The sequence below is a fragment of the Apiospora aurea genome (genome assembly GCF_038362705.1).
Source record: "Apiospora aurea strain CBS 24483 chromosome Unknown utg000002l_segment0_segment0, whole genome shotgun sequence".
Taxonomy (NCBI): domain Eukaryota; kingdom Fungi; phylum Ascomycota; class Sordariomycetes; order Amphisphaeriales; family Apiosporaceae; genus Apiospora; species Apiospora aurea.
In genome coordinates, this window is record NW_027117389.1 from 844,638 (window position 1) to 865,404 (window position 20,767).

The 20,767-nt window shown below is 54.7% G+C and overlaps 7 protein-coding genes across 7 annotated transcripts; 3 read left to right on the forward strand and 4 right to left on the reverse strand.

Annotated features, from left to right (window-relative positions):
• Nucleotides 1-1,024: 1,024 nt before the first annotated feature.
• Nucleotides 1,025-3,477, forward strand: PG986_002662 (uncharacterized protein; the record flags this gene model as incomplete). The annotated part of the gene is made up of 2 exons (XM_066838884.1): nt 1,025-2,079; nt 2,109-3,477. 2 exons carry the CDS (start codon nt 1,025-1,027, stop codon nt 3,475-3,477), a joined length of 2,424 nt encoding a protein of 807 aa, XP_066703948.1.
• Nucleotides 3,478-3,499: 22 nt separating this feature from the next.
• Nucleotides 3,500-4,399, forward strand: PG986_002663 (uncharacterized protein; the record flags this gene model as incomplete). The annotated part of the gene is made up of 1 exon (XM_066838885.1): nt 3,500-4,399. One exon carries the CDS (start codon nt 3,500-3,502, stop codon nt 4,397-4,399), a length of 900 nt encoding a protein of 299 aa, XP_066703949.1.
• Nucleotides 4,400-4,961: 562 nt separating this feature from the next.
• Nucleotides 4,962-6,842, reverse strand: PG986_002664 (uncharacterized protein; the record flags this gene model as incomplete). The annotated part of the gene is made up of 1 exon (XM_066838886.1): nt 4,962-6,842. The coding sequence occupies one exon, from the start codon at nt 6,840-6,842 to the stop codon at nt 4,962-4,964; it is 1,881 nt and encodes a 626-aa protein (XP_066703950.1).
• Nucleotides 6,843-7,529: 687 nt separating this feature from the next.
• PG986_002665 (nonribosomal peptide synthetase) lies at nt 7,530-11,280 on the reverse strand (the record flags this gene model as incomplete). Its single annotated transcript, XM_066838887.1, has 8 exons — nt 7,530-8,938; nt 9,018-9,456; nt 9,531-9,873; nt 9,934-10,009; nt 10,073-10,309; nt 10,369-10,767; nt 10,797-10,908; nt 10,981-11,280. The coding sequence occupies 8 exons, from the start codon at nt 11,278-11,280 to the stop codon at nt 7,530-7,532; spliced, it is 3,315 nt and encodes a 1,104-aa protein (XP_066703951.1).
• Nucleotides 11,281-12,662: 1,382 nt separating this feature from the next.
• PG986_002666 (uncharacterized protein) lies at nt 12,663-13,313 on the reverse strand (the record flags this gene model as incomplete). The annotated part of the gene is made up of 3 exons (XM_066838888.1): nt 12,663-12,892; nt 12,986-13,192; nt 13,277-13,313. The coding sequence occupies 3 exons, from the start codon at nt 13,311-13,313 to the stop codon at nt 12,663-12,665; spliced, it is 474 nt and encodes a 157-aa protein (XP_066703952.1).
• Nucleotides 13,314-14,640: 1,327 nt separating this feature from the next.
• Nucleotides 14,641-17,576, forward strand: PG986_002667 (amidase; the record flags this gene model as incomplete). The annotated part of the gene is made up of 8 exons (XM_066838889.1): nt 14,641-14,673; nt 14,725-14,910; nt 14,963-15,524; nt 15,568-15,824; nt 15,921-16,290; nt 16,351-16,382; nt 17,177-17,186; nt 17,296-17,576. 8 exons carry the CDS (start codon nt 14,641-14,643, stop codon nt 17,574-17,576), a joined length of 1,731 nt encoding a protein of 576 aa, XP_066703953.1.
• Nucleotides 17,577-18,057: 481 nt separating this feature from the next.
• Nucleotides 18,058-19,449, reverse strand: PG986_002668 (uncharacterized protein; the record flags this gene model as incomplete). The annotated part of the gene is made up of 1 exon (XM_066838890.1): nt 18,058-19,449. One exon carries the CDS (start codon nt 19,447-19,449, stop codon nt 18,058-18,060), a length of 1,392 nt encoding a protein of 463 aa, XP_066703954.1.
• Nucleotides 19,450-20,767: the final 1,318 nt, after the last annotated feature.

Consider the following 20,767-nt stretch of genomic DNA (forward strand, 5'->3'; position numbering starts at 1 on the left):
CGCCCAGCAGCCGGGGTTCCCTGATAGGCATTTGATCGCCCAATCAGACGGCGATCTTCAGGGTCTCCAATAGTGCCCGCCGCGCTGGAGGACTGCTAGCTCCTCCAGCCATGACAGGTAGGAATGACTCCCTACTGGACTTGGATATCTTATCAACCCGAGAGGACTTGCATGCGGCAAGGATTCTCTGCGTTGCTTACGCACCCAGCTGTTGCAAGATACTGACCCGAACCTTGTTCCTGTCCCATCTCGTGCCTGGCATGAGATGCTGTCAAACTGGAGCTGTCGTACATATGTCTGGCTCGTGCCGCTCACTTATCCCCTCTGGTGTCATGCACTAGGCACATTCGGGGAGTCATGTTTTCTCATCCGCAACGTTGATATTCGCTGCTCTGCTGGACTTTGCTACACTAAATTGTTTGCGGCGTGGCAGCATTGGTGCAACTGGATCTTCCGGAACGCCTCACCACATCGAAAAGGAATAGTACCTCCAAAGTTGGCAAGCTACACAGGTCCAGCCCAAACAAAAGCAAAAGCACCACAGCACACGGAGCTGCTTGAAGATGATCGCATCATCTGAAACCTTCAGTCAAACGATTATATAGACGTTTGGGTCTATCTTTAGAGACTGTCTCAGCTCAATCTCCTCCAGTTCGTCATCCAATGTTCTTCCCTGTTCAAGATATAGTGTTGTCGTGTTCACCCCCTTAAGCTATTTTTATAACACCGACCACTCGTAAAACAACCCGACGAAGCTGACCAACGACGGTACCCAGACCCGGTCGCTTGCATATGACTTTACCTACCCCGACCGTCTCAGCACTGGAAGAAGTATAACAAGAGAGATTTTCGTGGGCATAGCGGGCAGCCCTTCTATCGACGTTCCCCTTGTTTCTCCTGTTCTTCACCGTGTCGAAGGTGGGCCACTGCCTAGAGTTTTCGTGAAGATCGAGGCCCTGATCCAGACGACCCTTGAACATTTCGGATCAGCTCCCGCGACCGACCCGGCGCACCCCAACCCGCGATGTCTGGAAGAAGCGCCTATGCAAGGAAGATCAAAGAGACGAAGGCCACTGAGAAGGGCGGCGTGGCCACACGAGGACGGGCCAAATCGACAGGCAGCTCCAGGAGTTCAGAACGAGATGATGCCACCATTAGCGACTACCCCATGCCCCACAGGACCGGATATGGTACCACGAATGCAAGGTTCCTGAAGTTCTCAGAGCCGATCCGGGAGGCAGACCCGATGGGACTCCGCGAGGAACTGACCAACTTCAGCAATCAAAGCAGCGGCAGTCAAAATAGCGGGGGCTTTGGAGGTAGGCGGGATGGCATGGGATACCAAGATCATCTGCAAGATTACGCATATGCAAGACCGAGAAAGCCCACAATCAGGACGGAGGATGTCTCGGGAATCGAGAGGTCGGGCCTGCGCAGTGCGATAGACAAGCGAAGTGATGGCGTGCGCAAAGGCCTTTCCAAAGCACTCGGTTTTGGCAAGAAGTCGAAGAGGGGAGAAGAGCTTCGACCACAGTCGTCGGCAACAATACGACCAGGCCAAGAACCAATGAGCAGTCCAGGCTCGAGCGACGTACCTCCTTTACCGAATCAATTTGACCCGGGGTACATGTCGCCGCCACCGCCATCGACACTGCCGCCGTTGCCGTCAGCAGCGGCATCGCCCGTGACCAAACGGTGGATAGGGGCTGGCAGGCCAGTGCAGCGCTGGAACAAGCTGCGCAAGGATCCCGAACTATGGGATCCCAATGGCGACGTTCTCGTATTCTTTGGCCATCGGGGACAGAGTCCTAGAGCCAATCCATCTTTCCGACTTTCGTCGCATATTATCGAGGCTACTGAGTCGAGGTTTCTCGTCACCCTTCTCCGAGAAGGGTCTACCGATGATGATATTTACATGTCGCAATCACCTGACGGGGCTCCTCCAATGCTCCAAAAGCATGGCATAAATGGGGATCAGACGTGTACCGGCTACGGCATGGGTCGCAATGGTCAGCCAACGCCACCCATGTCAGAGGATGCCAGCCTCGCCGACGCGGACGGCCAAATCTCATATGAGATGTACTTCCCAACTCCCCCAACTTGAACAGACTGGATGCGCATCGTCATGCCATTACCACCCGCAATGTGTTTGCCCTGCTTTACCATGCTTCTCTAGTCGGGCTCTCGCTGCATCAAGCACTTTCCGACTTACATGACCGGCTTGACACGTATATGCCCCCAGAGGCCGACAACGTGGGTACGATACTCAATTACATATCTGCTCGCGGCATTGATGACGCCCGCAACGATCCAGAGACAGCAGTATCCCTCCTGGCGTGGTCTGAGAAGCCCGAAGTCAGGTGGGAAGAGGGTTGGCGCGAAGCGTTTCTTCACAGTGCCGGCATGTACTCTCGACTGGAAGGCTGTGCCGACTTCAAGTATATCACCCCGATTACTCGAGCGCTACTGGAACGTGCTTGTCTGGAGTGCCAGCTCCGTGTACAGGCCGCAGAGGAGCGATTGTGCGATTTTGGCTACGGTGACACCTGGCCCTCCTCGGGTCCCGTCACCAATGGGCCGGCCAGAGCCGCGACAGACCGGCTGCAGGAGTTCATCAAGGACCACTACACAGGCCTCTATGGGCGCTGGCCGCCACCCGCCTCGGGAGCAACGACGTCCGATGGCGAAGATATGTGGCTCACCAGGAGTGTGGCACAGACCCTACAGAAGGACTTTGGTTCCTTATACGATTACCTCGTCAATCGAGACATTGTCTGGGATGAATCAGAAACCCGAAGCAGCCGGAAATGGATGATGGTGTCCGAAAGTGGTAACAGGGCATTTGACCCCGATACCTACGATCTGCCCCTTACGGACATGTTAATCGAGTGGGATAACCGCCTCCGATTTCCACATATTCCCCATCCTTATCCTCTCGTACCCGAATCGATTTTGCCCACGGCCCAAAGCGGAAGCGCCAGCAGTGGGAAGTCGAAGAAGAGCGACAAGGACAAAGACAAGAACAACAACCGTGGTGGGGCCGACGAACGCATCCTGGAGCGCCGCGTCCAGCTCGCCTACACCGAGGCCACCAACATCTATACCCTCGGCTCGGACCTGGTCCCGTCGCCGCTGGTCGACGGCTTCGTCCGATTTGAAAAGCGTGATCAGGTGGGCGCCGTCGACCCGTCACTCGCCCGCCGCGGCCGCTGGGTGCTGATCTACGCCATTCTGCAGACCCTGGCCTCGGTCTCGGTCGATGCGCCCAATATCCGCTACCGTGACGACGTCGCCTACCACCTCTCGCCTCGCCTCAAGGGAACCAAGACCCCGCCCTGGAAGGGCGTCGCGTCGCCCGCCCCCGAGGCCGCGCATGAACTCTCTTATTGCTGGCTTGCGCCTCGCGCTTGGGGCGGCGCCGGTCATAATGGCGGCGCCGAGTCTGATGCCTCGGTCACGTCGGGGGGGCGGGGTTGATGATGACCCAAGAAGTCCGGTCATGCGAATGATGCGCGCCCAGGCGCGCGGACAGAAGCAACATCAACAAGCACAGGGCATGATGCAAGGTAGTGGCGGCAACGGCAGTAATAAAAGGCATCAGCAATACCAACAGCAGCATTGCTTCTCCCCCCGGAGCAATCCCTATCGCGATTTCCCCTCGCCACCGCTTGGCACTCCCGCGACGACGGCGAGTCGCGGATCCGGATGGCATACGGGCCGCTCTTCGACGGCGACGCGCAGCAACTGGTCGTCCAACACGTCGGTCGACGGGCCGCCGACTACGTGGGGCGGCTCCTCGGCCATGAGCGCCGTGTCCGATGACGATTATTACCACTACTCCCGTGAACGTACGGGTTCTCACAGCGGCGCGCGCACGCCGTCCTCTGCGTATGGTGGAGGAGGCGGCCAGTATAGCCCTAGGACGGTGGGGCCCACGATACCGCTGCCGCCGCCGCCGCAGAGCCGCGATGGGAGCAAGAGTGTGCGGAGCTACGCTACTTTCGGCGTGCCACCCTCGGTCGGTCGCGTGGACGAGAGCGAAGATTCGGCGGCGAGCAGTAGCGGCGAAGCGACGGCGGCGGGTTGGCCTACGCGCGGCCAAAGTATACGGAGTGACGGTAATTTGAACAATAACGGAGGAAAACCAATTCCACCCTTGCCGCTGCCCTTGAGCGCGAGCATGGCGGGCCACGGTGGCTTTTTGAATCTCGACGACAGTCCGCCGCAGCGGTTGCCGAGCCGGAGCCTGCGGCGGGACCACCCTGCGCCGCTGGAGCTGAGGAGCAGCAGCAGGACGGGGAGTCGCCGCGGTGGTGCTGGCGGAGAGAGTTCGGATGGGATGAGCTCGATTATTCGGGACCTTGATTTTATGGATGTTATTGATGATCATGCACCTTGATAGGGGGTGGTATTGGTAATAGGAAAACGGGGGAGCGATGGAACGTTTGTAGGGATGTCGGGTTGAATGCTGGATGTGCGATATGTAAGGACACTGCCTTGCTGTACTTGTCCGAATACCAGATTTTATTATCTCACTAATGGCGAGAATGCTTCTTCTGGCACAATACTTCCTTTCATGAACGACCAACTGGTTCCCGATCTGTCCGATCAAGCGTTTCATCCATTCTTGGATAGCCGTTATGTTCGACTGAGTCACCATTATATGTCATGGAATAAACATTATGCCAGTGGTACTGATAATTACTGATCCATACGTTGCATACATTGCAGCATGGAATGGGGAAACAGCGCTGTCGCTATCAAGGATTCTGGTCGTAAGACGAATTACAGGCCACGTCGATCTGTTCACTTTCCTTTGTTGACGGTACTGTGCTTCGACGAAGTCAATCAAACAAGCGCGCGCATGTATGTCGATTAACAGTTAGATACAGTCTCTCATATTGTATATTACACTACCGTATTACACTACCGTTCCACGTCGGTCCAGGAGCCGACCTTTATTAATGATGCCTCGCCCGCTTCAGCCTGCCGCTTCTGTCGCCCTCGCTGTCGGGACTGCTACAACTACCAGAGGTAGGAGCAGCAACAGCAACTGTAGGCTCCCGCAGCGCCGCCTCCAAATGCGGCGCCAGCTTCTCCCTCTCGGGGTCCCCTTTTCTCCTGGCACTGAGGACGAGCGACACCTTGGGCGACGGGAAGTTGACTTCCACGAACTCGTACGGCTTGCCGCGCACGCCGTCCCACCGCCCCAGCAGCGCCTGCACCCGCTTCAGCACCGCGACCCCGTGCGCGGACGCGCCAAAGTCACCGCAGACGAACGGCATCAGCCGGCCCGGCTTCGTCCACGACACGTCCAGGTTTCGGTAGGTGAGCTCCTCCGGGTCTTCTTTGCTGCTGCTGGCGCCCCAGGACATGAACCGGTCCTGGAATTGGACGATGCTCCGCGCCATCGGCAGCAGCGTGTCCGCAACCCAGCGCATGGGCGGGAGGTCCTGGTAACCAAAGGTCCCGTCGGCGCGCGCGTCGCGGAGGCGGAGCTCGGGGTGCTCGGTCATGCCGGCCCATTCGAAGGCTTCGAGCACCTTGATCAGGTCCTTGGAGTACGGGCGCGCTTGGGCGTCGTACCGGGCGCTGCTGCGGCCGTACTCGACGCTGTTGGCGCAGGCGACGCGGATGCGGTCGACGTGGTTGTCGCTCGCCTCGGCGTGGGGGGCGATGATGTGCGTGGTCGCGAGTTCGCGCAGGATCGTGCCGAGGGCCGCGACGTCTTCCCATTCTTGGGGATACGGCGCGTCCTCGGCGTCCTCGGCGTGGTCCCAGGCGCGGGGCCGGACGTGTCGGACGGGGTCGCCCTCGATGAAGGCGCGGCCGAACCCGCCGAGCCGGATCTCGGGGAAGGCGTTGGTGCGTTCGCCGCGGGGCTTGGGGCCGCCCTTGGGGCTGCGGTAGTGGATCGCGACGTTCGCAGCGAAGAGATCGCGGTGATAAACGGTGTGCCTCTGGCGCCCTCCCTCTCCTCCTCCGCCTCCCGCCGGCTCCTCTTCAGCCTCCGAGTCCGAAGCGAAGGGGAACGCGCTGTCATCATCCGGCACACTCTCATTATATAATTGCACCAGGGCCTCGCCCAGCTGCGCCGCGACGTGCCAGATGAAGTGCTCGGGGACGCGGCGGCGCGCGGCGCGGTAGGCGTCGCGGAGACCGGCGAGGGTGCCGCCGTTGCTGTGCTCGAAATACAAGGAATAGACGGGGACGGGGTCGTCTTGGAGCTTTTGCCAGAACACGAGCTTGGCGAAGCATTCCCCGTGGGCGGGAAGGAGGACTTCGAGGTCGCGGCTTTCGCGCTCCGCGGCTTCGGCTGCTGCTTGTTCTTCTTCGCTCATGGCGGCATCTTCTTCTTCGTCCTCGCCTTCGGCCATGATGTCGTGCCACCACGGCTTCTCTTCGCCGTCATCATCGCCTCCGCCCCCGCGCATCTTGACATCCCCGCCCTTCCCCTCCTGCCCCGGCATCCAATCCTCGTCCTCATAATCGTCCCCGTCCTCCGTCTCCTCGTCCCCCGACTGCCCTGCGTCGCATCCGTCATCGCCGTGTGTTCCGAGTCCTCGGCGCGCCACCACCGCGGCCCCCTTGACCGATCCGGCGGCGGGATATTCTGCGGGTCGTTGGCATACCCTGTCCTGAACCTCGCCCCGGCCCCCGCGGGGCTCGTCGAGACCTTGAGCTCTGGCGGGCGCGGGCCGTCGAAGTCCTGGCCGCCGCCCTCGAGCAGCTTGTTGAGGTACAGCTTCCCGTTGCCGAGGGACTGGACGACGAACTCGTTGCGCGAGACGGCCTCGACGAGGAGGAAGCCGTCGGCGTAGAGCTTCTCGTCGTGGGCCCATTGGTTGCCGTGGCCGGCGTTGTGGTAGGGGAGGCAGATGCCGATGTCATTGTAGGGGGGTGGACCGTGATTGGGCCATGGTAGGGTATGTAGATAGAAGGCCGATTTCTGGGGATCTAGGCCAAATGTTAAATTGGAGAGGAAGAGCTCATTTAGATGCGTTTGCTATATATTCGGAGCTGTGTTGATCGCTTTGTGGTATCGCTGTATTGCATTGTCCGGGGACAAAGAGTCTCGTGCTTGGGACGGATTTGGATATGCCAACCACTACAAAGGAAGGAGAAGGCCCCTTAAAACTAGGGGTGAGCCACGGAACGTTCAGCAATTGGAAAGCGACAATACATTGTTTTCTGTCTATAGGAATCGATTATGCTAGGGACCCTCATGGGCTACTTACTACACCACGCGCCCTTGGTGTTCACCCCCTGAATCTCAAAGTGCCGACATGTCCTCTAAAGCGCTACTTTACATCATATCTAAAGATCAAGTCGGAAAAAAGAAATCTAAGTCATTGGGTATTGTTGGCCTATAAGACATGCAGCGTGTAAACTGGGAGCCTCTGGACATGGTCAAATTGGATTAAGCAGACTTTTCATTCACTACATTCTGATATACCCAGTACCTAAGCTGCCCGGAAGCGAGTGACAGAAATGATACCCATCCAGATTCATCATCCAACCTCCTGTCATCAGAACCCCCAATGCTTGCACCACTGCTTCATCAGCTCCGGCGTAATCGCCTCGCTCCCGCGCATCGTCGGACTCTGCTTCTTGGTCCGCGTCATATCAATCACCATGCTCCCTATGCCGTGCTTCGCCATCTGCCGGTACGTATCCAGCAGCTTGACGCCCGGGTTCTTGGCCAGGTTCGCCGTGCCCTCCTCCTGCGTCTTCTCGAGCCGGCGCACCCACTCCGCGAAGCTCACCGTCTCCGGCAGCCGCTCCTTGCCGTAGAACTCCAGCACCGCCCGCGACAGCGCCGCCCACGTCGTCACCGACGGGTTCGCGCCGTGGTAGTAGCCGCTGATGGTGCCCGTCTCGACGGGCTGCGTGATCCCGTCCACCTCGAGCACCAGATTCGCAATCCGCTCGACGGGCGTCCAGTCCACGCGATCCACGCCGTCCCCGCCCAAGTCCGAGGGCAGCGCTTTCAGGTACAGACTGCTCGCCACAATGCTCGGCAACCACTCCTGCCGATTCCACACGCCCGCGTCGCGCTCCGGCCCCGCAATCTGCCCGACCCGGATCGCCGCGGCGGGGAAGTCGCCGACCCGCGACGCGTCCTCGAGCACGAGACTCGCGACCATCTTGCTGGCGCCGTACCCGCCGCGCGCGAGGCTCATATCCTCGAAGCGCGCCTCGGGGACCTCGCCTCCGGCCTTCCAGCCGTCGACCGTGCCGATGGACGAGACGAAGACGACGGCGGCGCGCTTCCGGGCCGTCGCCGCGAAGTCGGCCCAGTTGCGCACGCCGCGGATGTGCGGCTCGAAGGACAGGACCGGCATGTTGAAGTTGACCGGCCACGCGTTGAGCACGACCCGGTCCGTCTCCTGCTGCAGGCGGGCGTAGACGTCCTTACTGAGGCCCAGGTTCGGCTGCGACGCGTCGATCTGTAGGAACTCGGCCTTGCCGCCGTAGGAACCGTCGAGGCCGCGCTCTTGCATCACGGTCGTCTGCTTCCCCGCCCCGCCGTCGTCCGGGCGGTTGAGGCAGATGATCTTGCGCACGCGCGGGCTGCGGGCCATGATGTCGAGCATGTATGATCCGAGCATGCCCGTCGTTCCCGTGATGAGGACGGTCTGGTCGGTGTCGGACGCTTCGGGCCGTTTCGTCGCGGGCTCGGGCATCAAGTTCTGCGTGTACTTGTCCCAGAGGAACGTCATGTCGCGCTGGTGCTGAGCCTCGGGGTTGACGGCGGTGTTTGCCCCGTCGGAAGCCACGAGGTTCTGCATCATGTAGCGCGCGAGCATCCGCGGGGAGGGGTTGGTGTACACGACGCGCGTGGTCAGGTCGGCGGCGGGGATGTCGCGGCTCAGAGCGACGGCTAGGCCGGCTCGGAGGATGCGGGAGGCCTTGATCACTTGCATCGAGTCGATGCCTGCACATTGCCATTCGGTCAGATACCGTCCTCGAGCGATTTCGCAGCTTGTTTAGGACGATAGAACATGAAAACTTACCAGCAGAGAAGAAATCATCATCTGGCTCGAGTTTGGAGGTCCCAATGTGCGACTGGAACATCTCCACGATCGAAGCAGCTAGTGCATCCTCAGAAGCCACGTCCAACTCCGGCGTGCTCGCCTCGGAGGCCTGATCCGCCTTGTCGTACAGCCCGTCAATATCGTCCTTGTAGAGTTTGACCGTCGCCGCCCTCTGGATGGTGCCCTTGCCCGCCCGCGGGAACGGCTTGTCCGGGCGCGCGATCATGATGTGGTCGCGGTCGATCCGGCCGTGCGCGACGGACTGCTCGTTGGCCTTTTGCACCTTGGTCACGTAGACGCTCTCGATCAACTCTTGGCGCTCCTTGTCGCTCTTGGGCTGCGTGACCGGCTCGATGATCATAGCAGGCTGAAACCGCGAAGCGCCTACGACGACCACGCCCTTGACTTGCGGGTGATCCTGTTTTCGAGAAGCAGAATAATTAGTATCATATCAAAGCTGCGAGCGAATGGAGAATATTGCCCTGGACTCACCTCTACTATCCCCTCGATAGTGACAGGGTTCAGCTTCTCCCCGTTCGAAAAGACGATGATATCGTCGGCTCGGCCGTGATGGAGCCAGTGATACGGAAGGGTCGGGTGCGGCGTGTACAGGTCCTTGGTCGAGACCTCGTTCTCCTCGGGGAATGTGTAAAAGTAGCCTTGGATATGCACGCTGGGATCGGCGTGCCTGCGGACGTAGACCTGTTCGTAGACATCCTCGTCGTCGGTCTCTCCTTTCTGCCTCCGCCACTCGATGCCGCAGAGGTTCGGATGGAAGATGAACCAGTGCCACAGTTTGGGATCGTCGTTCCAATAGAGAGGGGTTATGTTACATCTAGATTTTACTCCGTTAGTTTCGGCTATTATAAAGTGCACAAAAATATGTATAACTCACTCAGTAGCAGCGATGACGTTCACGATGCGCACCCCAGCCTCGACGAGTCGCTCGCCCGCCTCTTGAGCCAGGTTGCCTACGCCAAGTTATTACCAGTTCAAAAATATGCACACTGCCTTTTCTAATGGAAAGCACTTACCGCCGCCGAATCCTACGGCGTGTAGCTTCGCCAGAGACTTCGTCGCCTCGTCGTCCAGGCTCATGTCTTCCAGGATAGCTGGAGGCAGGACTGCAGCCTGCACATCGACATTCTTCAGAGACTCGGCGACGAGATCGGCAGATAGGGGCTTATCGGCAATGCCGAGAGCAATAGGCTTCCCGTAATACAGAGAAACCCAGATGGACATGTAAATACCCGCCGCATGAAACATGGGCACTTTTATTACTGTGTTAGACTCACTGATATGTCGCTTGGGGGTTGGAGAATTTGCTTACTTGTGCAAAACTGACGTTTGGCTCCGTTGACAAAAACATTCCAAAAGGGCTTCATCCCGTCCAACTCGGGCGCCTCCATCCAGGCATCGGCCAGAGCCAACATGCCCTGCCGGACGACGACGGGTTTCGGGAGGCCGGTGCTGCCGCTGGTGTGTAGAATGACCATGGGATCCCACTCGGCCTCCTCAAAGGTCTTGTCGAAGGGGTAATGTGGCACCGGCGTCTCATCCATGTACGCGTCAAGAGGCATGACGTGGATGGCTTTCATATCTTGGCGTACGTCCAGCAGGGGCTGGCAGACACTCTTGTGGGATTCCGGAAAGGCAATGTATTTGCAACCCGTCTTATCGAACAGGTTGAGCTGGGCTTCTTGTGAATTCCGGGGGAGACGAACATGACCTGGAGTGTCAGGTTAGCCACAGGAATACCCAAGGGACGCAAGCACACTCGAGTATCCGGGGCGCTGAAGAAATGCAGTCCGACCGCAGACCCGCTTGAACATACCTGTCGTCCAGTCTTGATAGCAGCTATCATAATAATCTAGAATTGCCGTCAGCCGAATCTACGCCGTGCGGTGGCTTCACATGCCCGGGTCCAGATGGGTATACTTACCAGGTAGCGTGCATCGTTGGGGCCAATGTAGGCAACCGTCGGGAATGTCCCCGGGGCCGCTTGGCCGCCTCGCTCAATGATGAAGTGACAGCATCTGTTGATGGCGTTGGCGAACTGCTGAAAGGTGACAGTTTTCCAGCCATCCTTGGGGTCGGACGAGACGGGGATCTGTGCCCATTCTCGCTGAGGCTCCTGGCTAGCAATCTCGTCGACGATGTTGGGGATGAGTCTCTTGCCGCCGCCGGGGCGTTGGGTGTGTTTGTTGGTCGAAACGGGCTCGTGCGTCGTGGTAGTAGCCATGACAGGGTGTGTGAGTCGTATTATTTGGTTGGTTAGGATATATGGAAGTGATTATTAGAGAACAAACGGGTTGGCGTATCTAGTTCTGTCTCGAGATTTCCAGTGCCGCGGTATTGGGAGGTTGCCCTGTCTGGATATTTATGCTCTCCGTTCGGACGGCGGTCTTGGGGCATCGGTAGGGGCTAGCTTCGGCACGGCATTCCGTTCGAAAAGCGAAGCCAAAGCCGCTCCCTCGTTGGGCGAAAGCCCATCCGAAGATCGGCATATGGTGAGTACGTAGGCGCCATCGAGGACAGGCCCGTCCTAAAACACGAAACCGGCCAAAGCAGCAACTCTATTCAGCAGAAAGCCCAGCAGCCCAGCGAGGTGGGCAATGTGTCAGGCGCATGAGGGGAACAGGCATGTGGATGTGGGGTGAGGATCGAAAGCGCGAGACAAGCTTCAGCCACGCCTTAGTCAAAGCTTGTCTCCTTGCAGTCGCCCCGTTGGTGCCAGGTGGCGCTCGTTGGCCTCGGCGTTTGCTCGCTGTCGCAAAGAGGGCGAGACGGCGATCGGCGTAGCAGTAAAAGTCCGCCCGCAGTCGCCGCATCGGATCTGCTAGTGCTAGGTGGAGGATTGGAGTAATTAGATGAATGAAGATCTCCCACGCTAAGGGCCACGGAAGCCCGGGAGCCGGCGCACGAGTTATGCAAACCTAATCTCTCCGTTCCATGAGAGAGACTTCAGGTTACCGGATGGCCGGGAATCCCGTGTCTGTACTGTAATCATGTTTGTTCCGTTATGCCCACGTAGCATTGACAGAAGCTTGTTCTCGATCCATTGGTAGGCCTGTGTCAATGCGACGCTGACATCAGGCCCTCGACCCACCCATCTGCCGAGCCCCAATGGGATACCCCGGATTTTCGTCCCGCTGCTAGCCATCGCCAGCCATCCCGAGGTTGTTCAGTAATTACAGCCTACTGGCTTCTGGGAATTTCTGCGTCGCTGAAGTCCGCCTCCGGCCTGCTCACTTGGTCATGTCCCATGTCCCGTTGATATCCAGTGACGAAGATGTTCTTAGGATGCCAATCTTACTACACTGTCCTTCAATTAGGCTATTCTCCTTGAAGTAAAAAGACACGTCCGATCTGTTGCCCTGGACAGTCTGTGTGGTATTATATATTCAGCTTGGTTAGTTGGCGTAATTGCTTGGGTCAGTGTTCCTCTCCAGCAGTCGAAACAACACTGGGGCATTAGGTTACATGAGGGAACGCAAAATAATCGAGAACCCATTTCCTTGCAATCAGTGACCAAAGAAAAGATAATTAGTTATGGATGTACTCCATTGTTCCTGATTAGACCAATAACCCAGTTTGGTAACCCTTCCATCCAATGTACATCCATCAGTTGTCCTCACTCTTGCTAACGCGGACGTTACCCGACTCGCATCTCTTCGTGAAGCCCTGCATGACCAGGTCCTTTTCTTCGCCGTTTCTCTCTGGAACGGCCGCTGGCTCGATCCTCACCTTGTCCTTGTTCTTGCCAGCGGGAGAGGGTGACGGAATAGTCGAGGCAGGAACGAAAGGGCGTGCGATGGGAGAGAGAGCAGTAGAGCGTTGCTTCTTGACGATCTCTGTATCACATGGAATGGTTATTCTTCTTTTCCTTCTTCTTCTTCTTTGGAAATGGGATGATGTGAGATGATTGCAAATGCTTTAGTACATACCTTCCATCTTGTAGTAAACGATGCTATACCACATCCATATCGGCTCACCAGGCTCGGTCTCGTGCTTGGCCTCCCACGCGTCGTTAAGCAGCTGGGCGGTACTGTTACCCTCGTCGATGCAGTCCTTGACCTTGTCGTCGGCGGTCTCGGATAGGATGGTCTTGCAGGTGTCGTGGTCAAGGATGCGGACGAGCGTCGTAATCAAGACTGGAAAGAAGAAGGGGAACGTGTCAGTTTCATTCCCAACGGGGAATAGTTAAATTTAGCATGCGCACAAGAAGGAATTCATACTGTCGTCCGTGGCAAAGAATCGGGACTGGTAGGCCATGATGGCGGTGCGGTGATGTCGGGTAGGAGTCGGGGGTGTTTCTTTAGCCGGTTCGTTGTTTGGAAGAAAGGCTGGCTTGCAAACCAAGAAATTCCCAGCACAATTCAAGTAAGTGAATAGGATCGCCGACGTGGGGTAGGGCTCCATACTCTTCTCCGCCGGCTGGCAGTGGTCGTCGCAGCGGGAGTGGTGGTCACGGCCCTGTCATCCCGAGTTCGCGATAGGCCCGGGCCTCTGGGCCTACGAGTATATGGTAGAACTCAGGAAACCGAACATCGTGAAGGGGAAAAATAGTGTAACAGCAGACCACACTACCTTTGGCAATAAGACACGATCAATTCTCCTTCCTTACTCACCTCATGAGCATCTGCATATACGTTTTAGTCGATCATTACCAGGTTTCTGGGCAGCACTCGGCTTTGGCTACAATATTGCATCCCGAGCCCATTTGTAAACAAAACTATTGTTTCTTTCTTAATAGGCTTGTCAGACACGATATGGTGTACTTGGCTGTTGCATTCTTTATCCGAAGTCTGCATGTACTGTTGTTTTCTTTGGTTATTTAGGCAACGAGATCCATTATAGAAACCTCTTACAAAGTGGAAGTCTTACCGCCTATGCCTAACTGATAATTACCTATAAGAAGTTTGCAGTTATTTCCTATAGTTTTCCATCAAGACATGTCCCATAATATTCTATTTCACTGCAATATTTCTTTGTCACTTTTATGCTTAACATCTTCACTCGCAATATCGTCTCGAAAACTGTTCACTAAGACAATGACATTAGCCAGCAAGGATGACGGGTGCTTATTATACAGCCTTTTTTTCGCGACTAATCATGCGGCTACTGAGTAAGCTCGAGGCGACTCAGCAGTGTACCTACCTTGTACGTATGTCGGTACCCCTTTTCGGCGAGCCACGCAGGGACATCTGCTAGTGCCAAGAGAAGGCAAAATGCCGGCATCAACGGGGTTCCTTAACATATTCTAATGTGAGATTCTCACCCAAGCACATATCCAATCAGCTTATAGTCCATCCGCTCGCTAATCCCTAGCGTGCTAACGGCCCACTAATTTCTCACCACCGGCCGGAGGATTGACCGGAGAGTTGTACGGAAGATTGACAGGAACCCTGGCCGGAGGGTCTCCGTGTGGGCAACTCGTCTCAACAGTCAGCGATCGGATGCAGAGAATAAAGGCCACACAGTTCTGAAAATGCATAAATAGGGGTCGGCGATGCGACAATCCCTCTGAGATGATTGAGTGTGCATCCTTGATCACTTGTTACAAACTCAGAATAGTGAAATTTTCATGACATCTTCGACAATGAAAGATTACAAAGCCATTGCTGCTGAGAAGGTCGCTCAGCGGGGCTGCAAGATCCCCAAACACTGACTGATCTCCCCCGAGACCTTCAAAGATGCCACTTACCTAGTGGACATTCCCACAACATGCGGTGTCTTGAACGATGTCGAATGCGAGATTACTTCCAAATACGATGCCACTGATCTGTTGGCCAAGCTTCGGCTTGGTGACTTCTCTGCCGAGAAAGTCACTGTAGCCTTCTGCAAGAGAGCCGCCATTGCCCAACAACTGGTACGCTGACTACACCTTCTCTCACAATATAGAATACGAACTGAAGCAACAGGTCAACTGCCTAACCGAAATCTTCTTCGACGAAGCCATCGACCGAGCCCGCCAGCTCGACGCCAAAAGACGCGAAACCCCGAGCGACCCTCTCCCTCCCCTCTGGGGGCTCCCGATCTCCCTGAAAGACAGCTTCGCGTACAAGGGTCAAGATACATCGACCGGACTGGCCTGCTACGTCGACGAACCGGCCAAGGAGCATAGCAGTCTGGCCACCCTGTTGCTCGACCTGGGTGCCGTCCTCTATTGCAAGACCAACCTCCTCCAGTCCATCATGACAGGCGACAGTGATAACAACGTCTTCGGGCGCACGATGAACCCGCGCAACACCCACTTGACCGCGGGTGGCAGCACTGGCGGCGAGGGAGCCCTTATTGCGCTCAGGGGCAGTCTTCTTGGCGTGGGCACTGATATCGGCGGGAGCAACCGCGTACCCTCGGTATGCAACGGCCTTTACGGACTCCGGCCAAGCGTGGGTGTGGTGCCTCATGGCGGTGTGCGCGACCTGACCGTTCCTGGTACAGTTGGGGTAATGTCTTCAGCTGGCCCCCCTAGCCACATCGGTGCGTGACATCTCGCTCTTTCTTCGGACCGTTATGCAGGCAGGGACCTGGAAGTACGACAGTACTGTCATCTCCCTGCCCTGGAGCAACCTTAGTCCCGCAAAGGAGCAGCGTCGCCGAATCGGCCTCGTGGAAAACGATGGCCTCTATACCCCTACGCCTCCGGTCCGTCGTGGCCTGAAGAAAGCAGCTGATCTTCTCGGAATCAGGGACGACATCGAGCTCGTGCCTGTCACACTGCCTGGAGTCGGACAAATCTACGAAGATCTCCTCAGTTATTACACGTTGTCCGGAAGCGATGTAGGTCCAAACAAGACATGCAGCTCCCCCTTTTCCCCGCAACAGCCCAACGTCCCCTCCTGACCGCCAGTTAAATCTAACCATTGCTCACCAAAGAACTACTTCGAGCAATTTGGTCGAACCGGCGAGCCCCTCGTCCCCTCTCTCCAAGCCCTCGAGCCTCTCCTCTTGCAACCGGGCACCACCTTGAAGGGGTTCTTCCACCTCAACGTCCGCCGCGCCGAAGCGGCCAAGACCTACCTGTCTCTTTTCCGCGATAACGACCTCGATGCGGTCCTCATGCCCCCGGCGCCCCACACGGCCGTGCCTTTGGACAAGTGGTCGGCCATCACCTACACGGGCCTGTGGAACTATCTCGACTACCCCGCGATCGTCATACCCGTCGACCATGTCCGCGAGGAAGATGCGGCGGATGACGTGAGCAACGCCAAGTTCGGAGCGCAGGATGCGAGGGTCTACAGTCAATGTAAGTGACAATCCTCTGTTTAGCTGTGTCTTCAATCGACTAACACAACATACTACCCAGACACCGGTGCTAAGGACTACGAACACGCTCCGGTTTGTGTCCAGTTGGTCGGATACAGACATCAAGATGAGGCACTGATGAGCACAGCGGCGGCGCTTGATGGAATCATAAATCAAGATTGAAGCTATCTGGCCAATATGACATCTCCGCCAGAAGCAAATTACTCATCACTCTCAAAAGACCTGTCTCAACTACTGGGTTACATGTAGAGATACAAACTGATAGATAGTGCCAAACAAACGCATTACTGTATATCTGAGGACTAGTGAGTGTGAGCGGGAACGGCATGACTGTACATCGTGGTCATCAGGCACATGATAAACAATAGGATATAAAGGGCTATACTGTTATCCATGTAACTTCAGAGGTCGCCTCAAAGGTGACAATTCAACTAACAGCAAATTGCACTGCTTAGATGTGGCAAAGATTGGTATATATTGTCCCAGACAATATGACACATACTTATATATAAATAAGGGGCCTTGTTGCCCATATTTACTATGTTGAGGTTCCGGCGGGCAGTATACATTTGTTGCTCGGAAGTTGTATACGGTACGTTCTGCCATATACGAATCGATGTTTCTGTGAGGGCCAAGTCGGGGATCTCGTGAGGGTCAAGTGAAAACCCGGTAATTCGACAATCAGGCCAGACCTGTACTGGCCCTCCAGAGCTTGCATTGTTCGCCTAGATGGTGATTATTTACTTCATACTGTCTTTACTAACGAAAATTCTGATCATCCAAAATCCTGAGCACCCAAAACGTCACACCCTTTCAAACCCGACACATCTACTGCCCCAAAAATCAGTATTCTACGGGTTATACAGACTCCCAAAGGTACGCTTTCACAGAATGAACTCAATGGCTCCTTATACTAATGTTGATTCACGATATAGGGACCTGAAGAAATCAAAGTTGCAATACTGCTAGTACACGAGTCGTCTAGAAACGGCCTTCACCGTAAGTACACTGTCGTCGTCGTCGCAAAAGGATATTCTCTTACTAACCCAATACCGTTTCAGCACAAGGATGACCGACGGTATTCCCCGAGCCCAGGCTTCGGGCCAGCTGCGATTCCGCGCGATGCGGCTATATGAGCGGCGCAAAAGGGCTCGACGCATTCTGATTGCAGTCCTTGCGGCTTCGGTCGCATTTACTTCGCTTCCCGAGGCGAAGCAAAATATGATCCGCCAGGAGTGCGAGATTGTCATCCGGGACAATATGTAAGTTCCTTGCTGACTGAGATATTATGGTCTATTTGCAAACAGACAGTTTCTTTTTTTCTCCCCTTCTTTTCCTATGCGTCCTGTGTATGGTATACTGACGGTTTGGCTTGCCTTTATAGTAATGAGTTCATGGATAATTCTCCCCCGAACTGTCTACCCGTACGAGGAAGCTGTCTTGGCTGCGGTCAAGTCCGTAGTTTACCTGGCACCCCGACGTTCTGGTATACAATGAGGACGACTGGATCATTTCTGCTGAGGATGCTGGCGGTCACACCGAATAAAGGGGTGCGAACTAATGGGCAACCAAATATGTGTCCAGCGACATAACACAATGTCACCCGGAGGTCGTCGTGAGATATGAAGGGTGGATAAGACATGCAATATATGCAGACATCACTCGTATAATCCGTCAATAAATCTCGATGTGAAGACATTATATGTATTATAAGTATTTGAGTGTATTCCATACGGCATACTCTGCATTAAGCAGCGCACGCTGTCTCTATGGATTGTATTACGGGACAAGGTTTGTGGATCGAATCCAGCCAGCATGATGTAACCTGCAAGTCTCTGTCACGCCAGATCCTACGCAAGAACTCCCCAGCCGCTCCCCTCACGACCGGGGAGCAGTCATCGATGTACTCGTCTATACTTTCGATCGCTTTGTCTCGCGTGGTGAGGTCTCGGATTTCGACTACGGCAATCATGAACGGCAGCGTCACACATCGGATGGGTCGCCGTGTAATCGTGTGTGCAATCTCCAGCTCCATCAGAATCTCTTTGGACCATACGTCGGCCGCATTATCATGCTCCCCGAACGCATGTCGCAGGCGGTGGCTCACGAGAAGTGCACCCAGTCGGTAGACCTTGGCTTGAGCCAGGAGACTGACAATCTCTGCCGACTCAAATTGGCCTGCAAAGGAACCTGCATGATATGGTCTCCATGCTTCTACTGAGGCATGTATTCCGTCCAGCTGCTTGTGTAGCAAGGCCAAGACGTCTGTGTCAGATGTGCTGGCCAGCGAGTGGCTGACCGTACAGAGGTCGTAGTAGTATGGCAGCAAGGTTGAGCAGAGACCCAAATGGCGATCGACACTCTCTTCTGAAGTCCCGGTCTGGAGTCTCGTCGCGGGCTTCTGGCGATGTACAAGGCAGTCCATAGTCTCCAGTAGCACCATGAAGCCATGCCACGACTTGGTGTGTTCATCCGACACCAGCGACTTCTCCACGAATGGCATAGTAGCCGTAAGGCAGTATCGACAGATTTCTGCAACGCCCATGCCAATAGTCGAGTGCATAGATAATGCGAGCGCGGCTCCCAGTGTCAGACACAGGGCTACGTCTTTCCGGCTTGCGACTGGGAGCGAGCGCAGCGTTGCCATGGCGGATGACGCATGCCGAACGATGCCATCGGTGCCCATTGAAAGGGCAGGGTCAAGCTGCTTCAGCGCAATCGCAAACGCGAGATATGCATCCTTGACCGTCGGTAAAGCTGCCGATAGCTGACTGACTAATGCCTGTTGCGCTGCGGCTTGGAAACTTGGGCAAACGACATAGCAGTCCAGGGTTTCGGGGCGACCTAGGAGGAAGATCAGCAGATCCCGCTCATCCGGGAGCAGATCGGACGCGCCATTCAACCAGGCGACTATGCCCTCAGGTTGCTCCTCCGACAGCTTGGCAGAAACCGGGAGTCGCCGCCTCTGCACCCTCCGTCCTGCTGGTCGAACGGGGCGGACGGTGGAGCAGTCCAATCCAAGTCTTTCGCATCTAGAACACTTTGTCCCCGACAAGACAGGCTGACAACGTGCTTTGAGCTCGTAGCACCGGTCGCACGCCCTTCTCAACGGCTTGATATTCTGGACTGTGGTCGGCATTGGAATTGGCGCCAATAGAAGTTCGAAAGGATGCATACAGGTGGCGACTGCGGAATGAAGCGCGGTTTTGTTGGGTTTGATTACGGGAGATGAGCCGGAGGGTTGTGGGCGTATCCCGACCGACACGATCTGTTGAGTTTGACGCAATTAGGCCCCTGTACTCGCTAAACTGCATACCTGGAACTAGCTCAAACTGGTTCTTACTCATAGAAAATCGCAATCAGCTGTCGGCAAACAAATGCGAAGATTTCTATAACCACAAGGCATGTACCGTTTAACCCATTAAAAAGATTGGGCGTGCAAAGAACGAAGTGCATTGTGCCATCGCTTTGGCGATGGGACAAGCAAAAAAAGGAATTCTTGATTCGGCTGGGGCTCGATCCCAGGACCTTCAGTGTGTTAGACTGACGTGATAACCAACTACACCACCAAACCATGATTTGTGTTATTTGATGCTGACTTTTGCGCTTAGCATGCTCTAGTTTACTTGATGCTGCTCAGATAACCTTCGTCGATTTTACTCGCTCATCTGGGCTGGTGGGCAACATTAGCAGAGTCCTTTCTTCGAGCTTTTTGACGGATCTAGAATCTCTAAGCTTCGTCCCAGTAATATTATAACTAAGGGGAGACATCGTAGTGCCACCTTATTATTAAACACTTATAATCTACCTCTTAAATCCCTATTTCTCTAAGTAAACTAATTTCATGCCTATATATACTTATATCTTCTCTTTAAAGCATAGGAGCTAAGAGTTAAGTTAAGCTATAAGCTTACATTAATTATATATATAATTTAAAATAATAGGTAATATATTAATAAGCGTAAACGAGTTAACGTGGTTTACTATTACGCGACGTATATTACTTAGCGACGCACCTTAATTTAATTTTAATATAATTAAACTTTAACGCGTAATACCTTTATAATTATAATACTTCATTAATCTTAAAAAAATCGAATAGTTTTAATAATTTAAACGATACGAAACGAACCGAAATAAATAAGTTAAAAAATAGTAGTAAAAGCTTATAATATACCCGAATTAATTTTACGTTATCGAATCCACGGCCGAACTTTAAAACGCGAAATCCGATCGAAACGACGTAAAATAAATCTAATTAAAGAGGAGGTACTTTATAAATATATAATTAATCTAAATATTCGAGGGATGCCTCCCGATTTTGTTAGTATAAAAGATATAGCTAATTTTTTTTACCGCGTCGGTAAGTATTAGGTTAAGCGTTTTATCGACCGTAACTTAGACTTAAAGATTAAAATAAATCGTCGGTACGATTATTAAAGGGTTTTTTATAAATA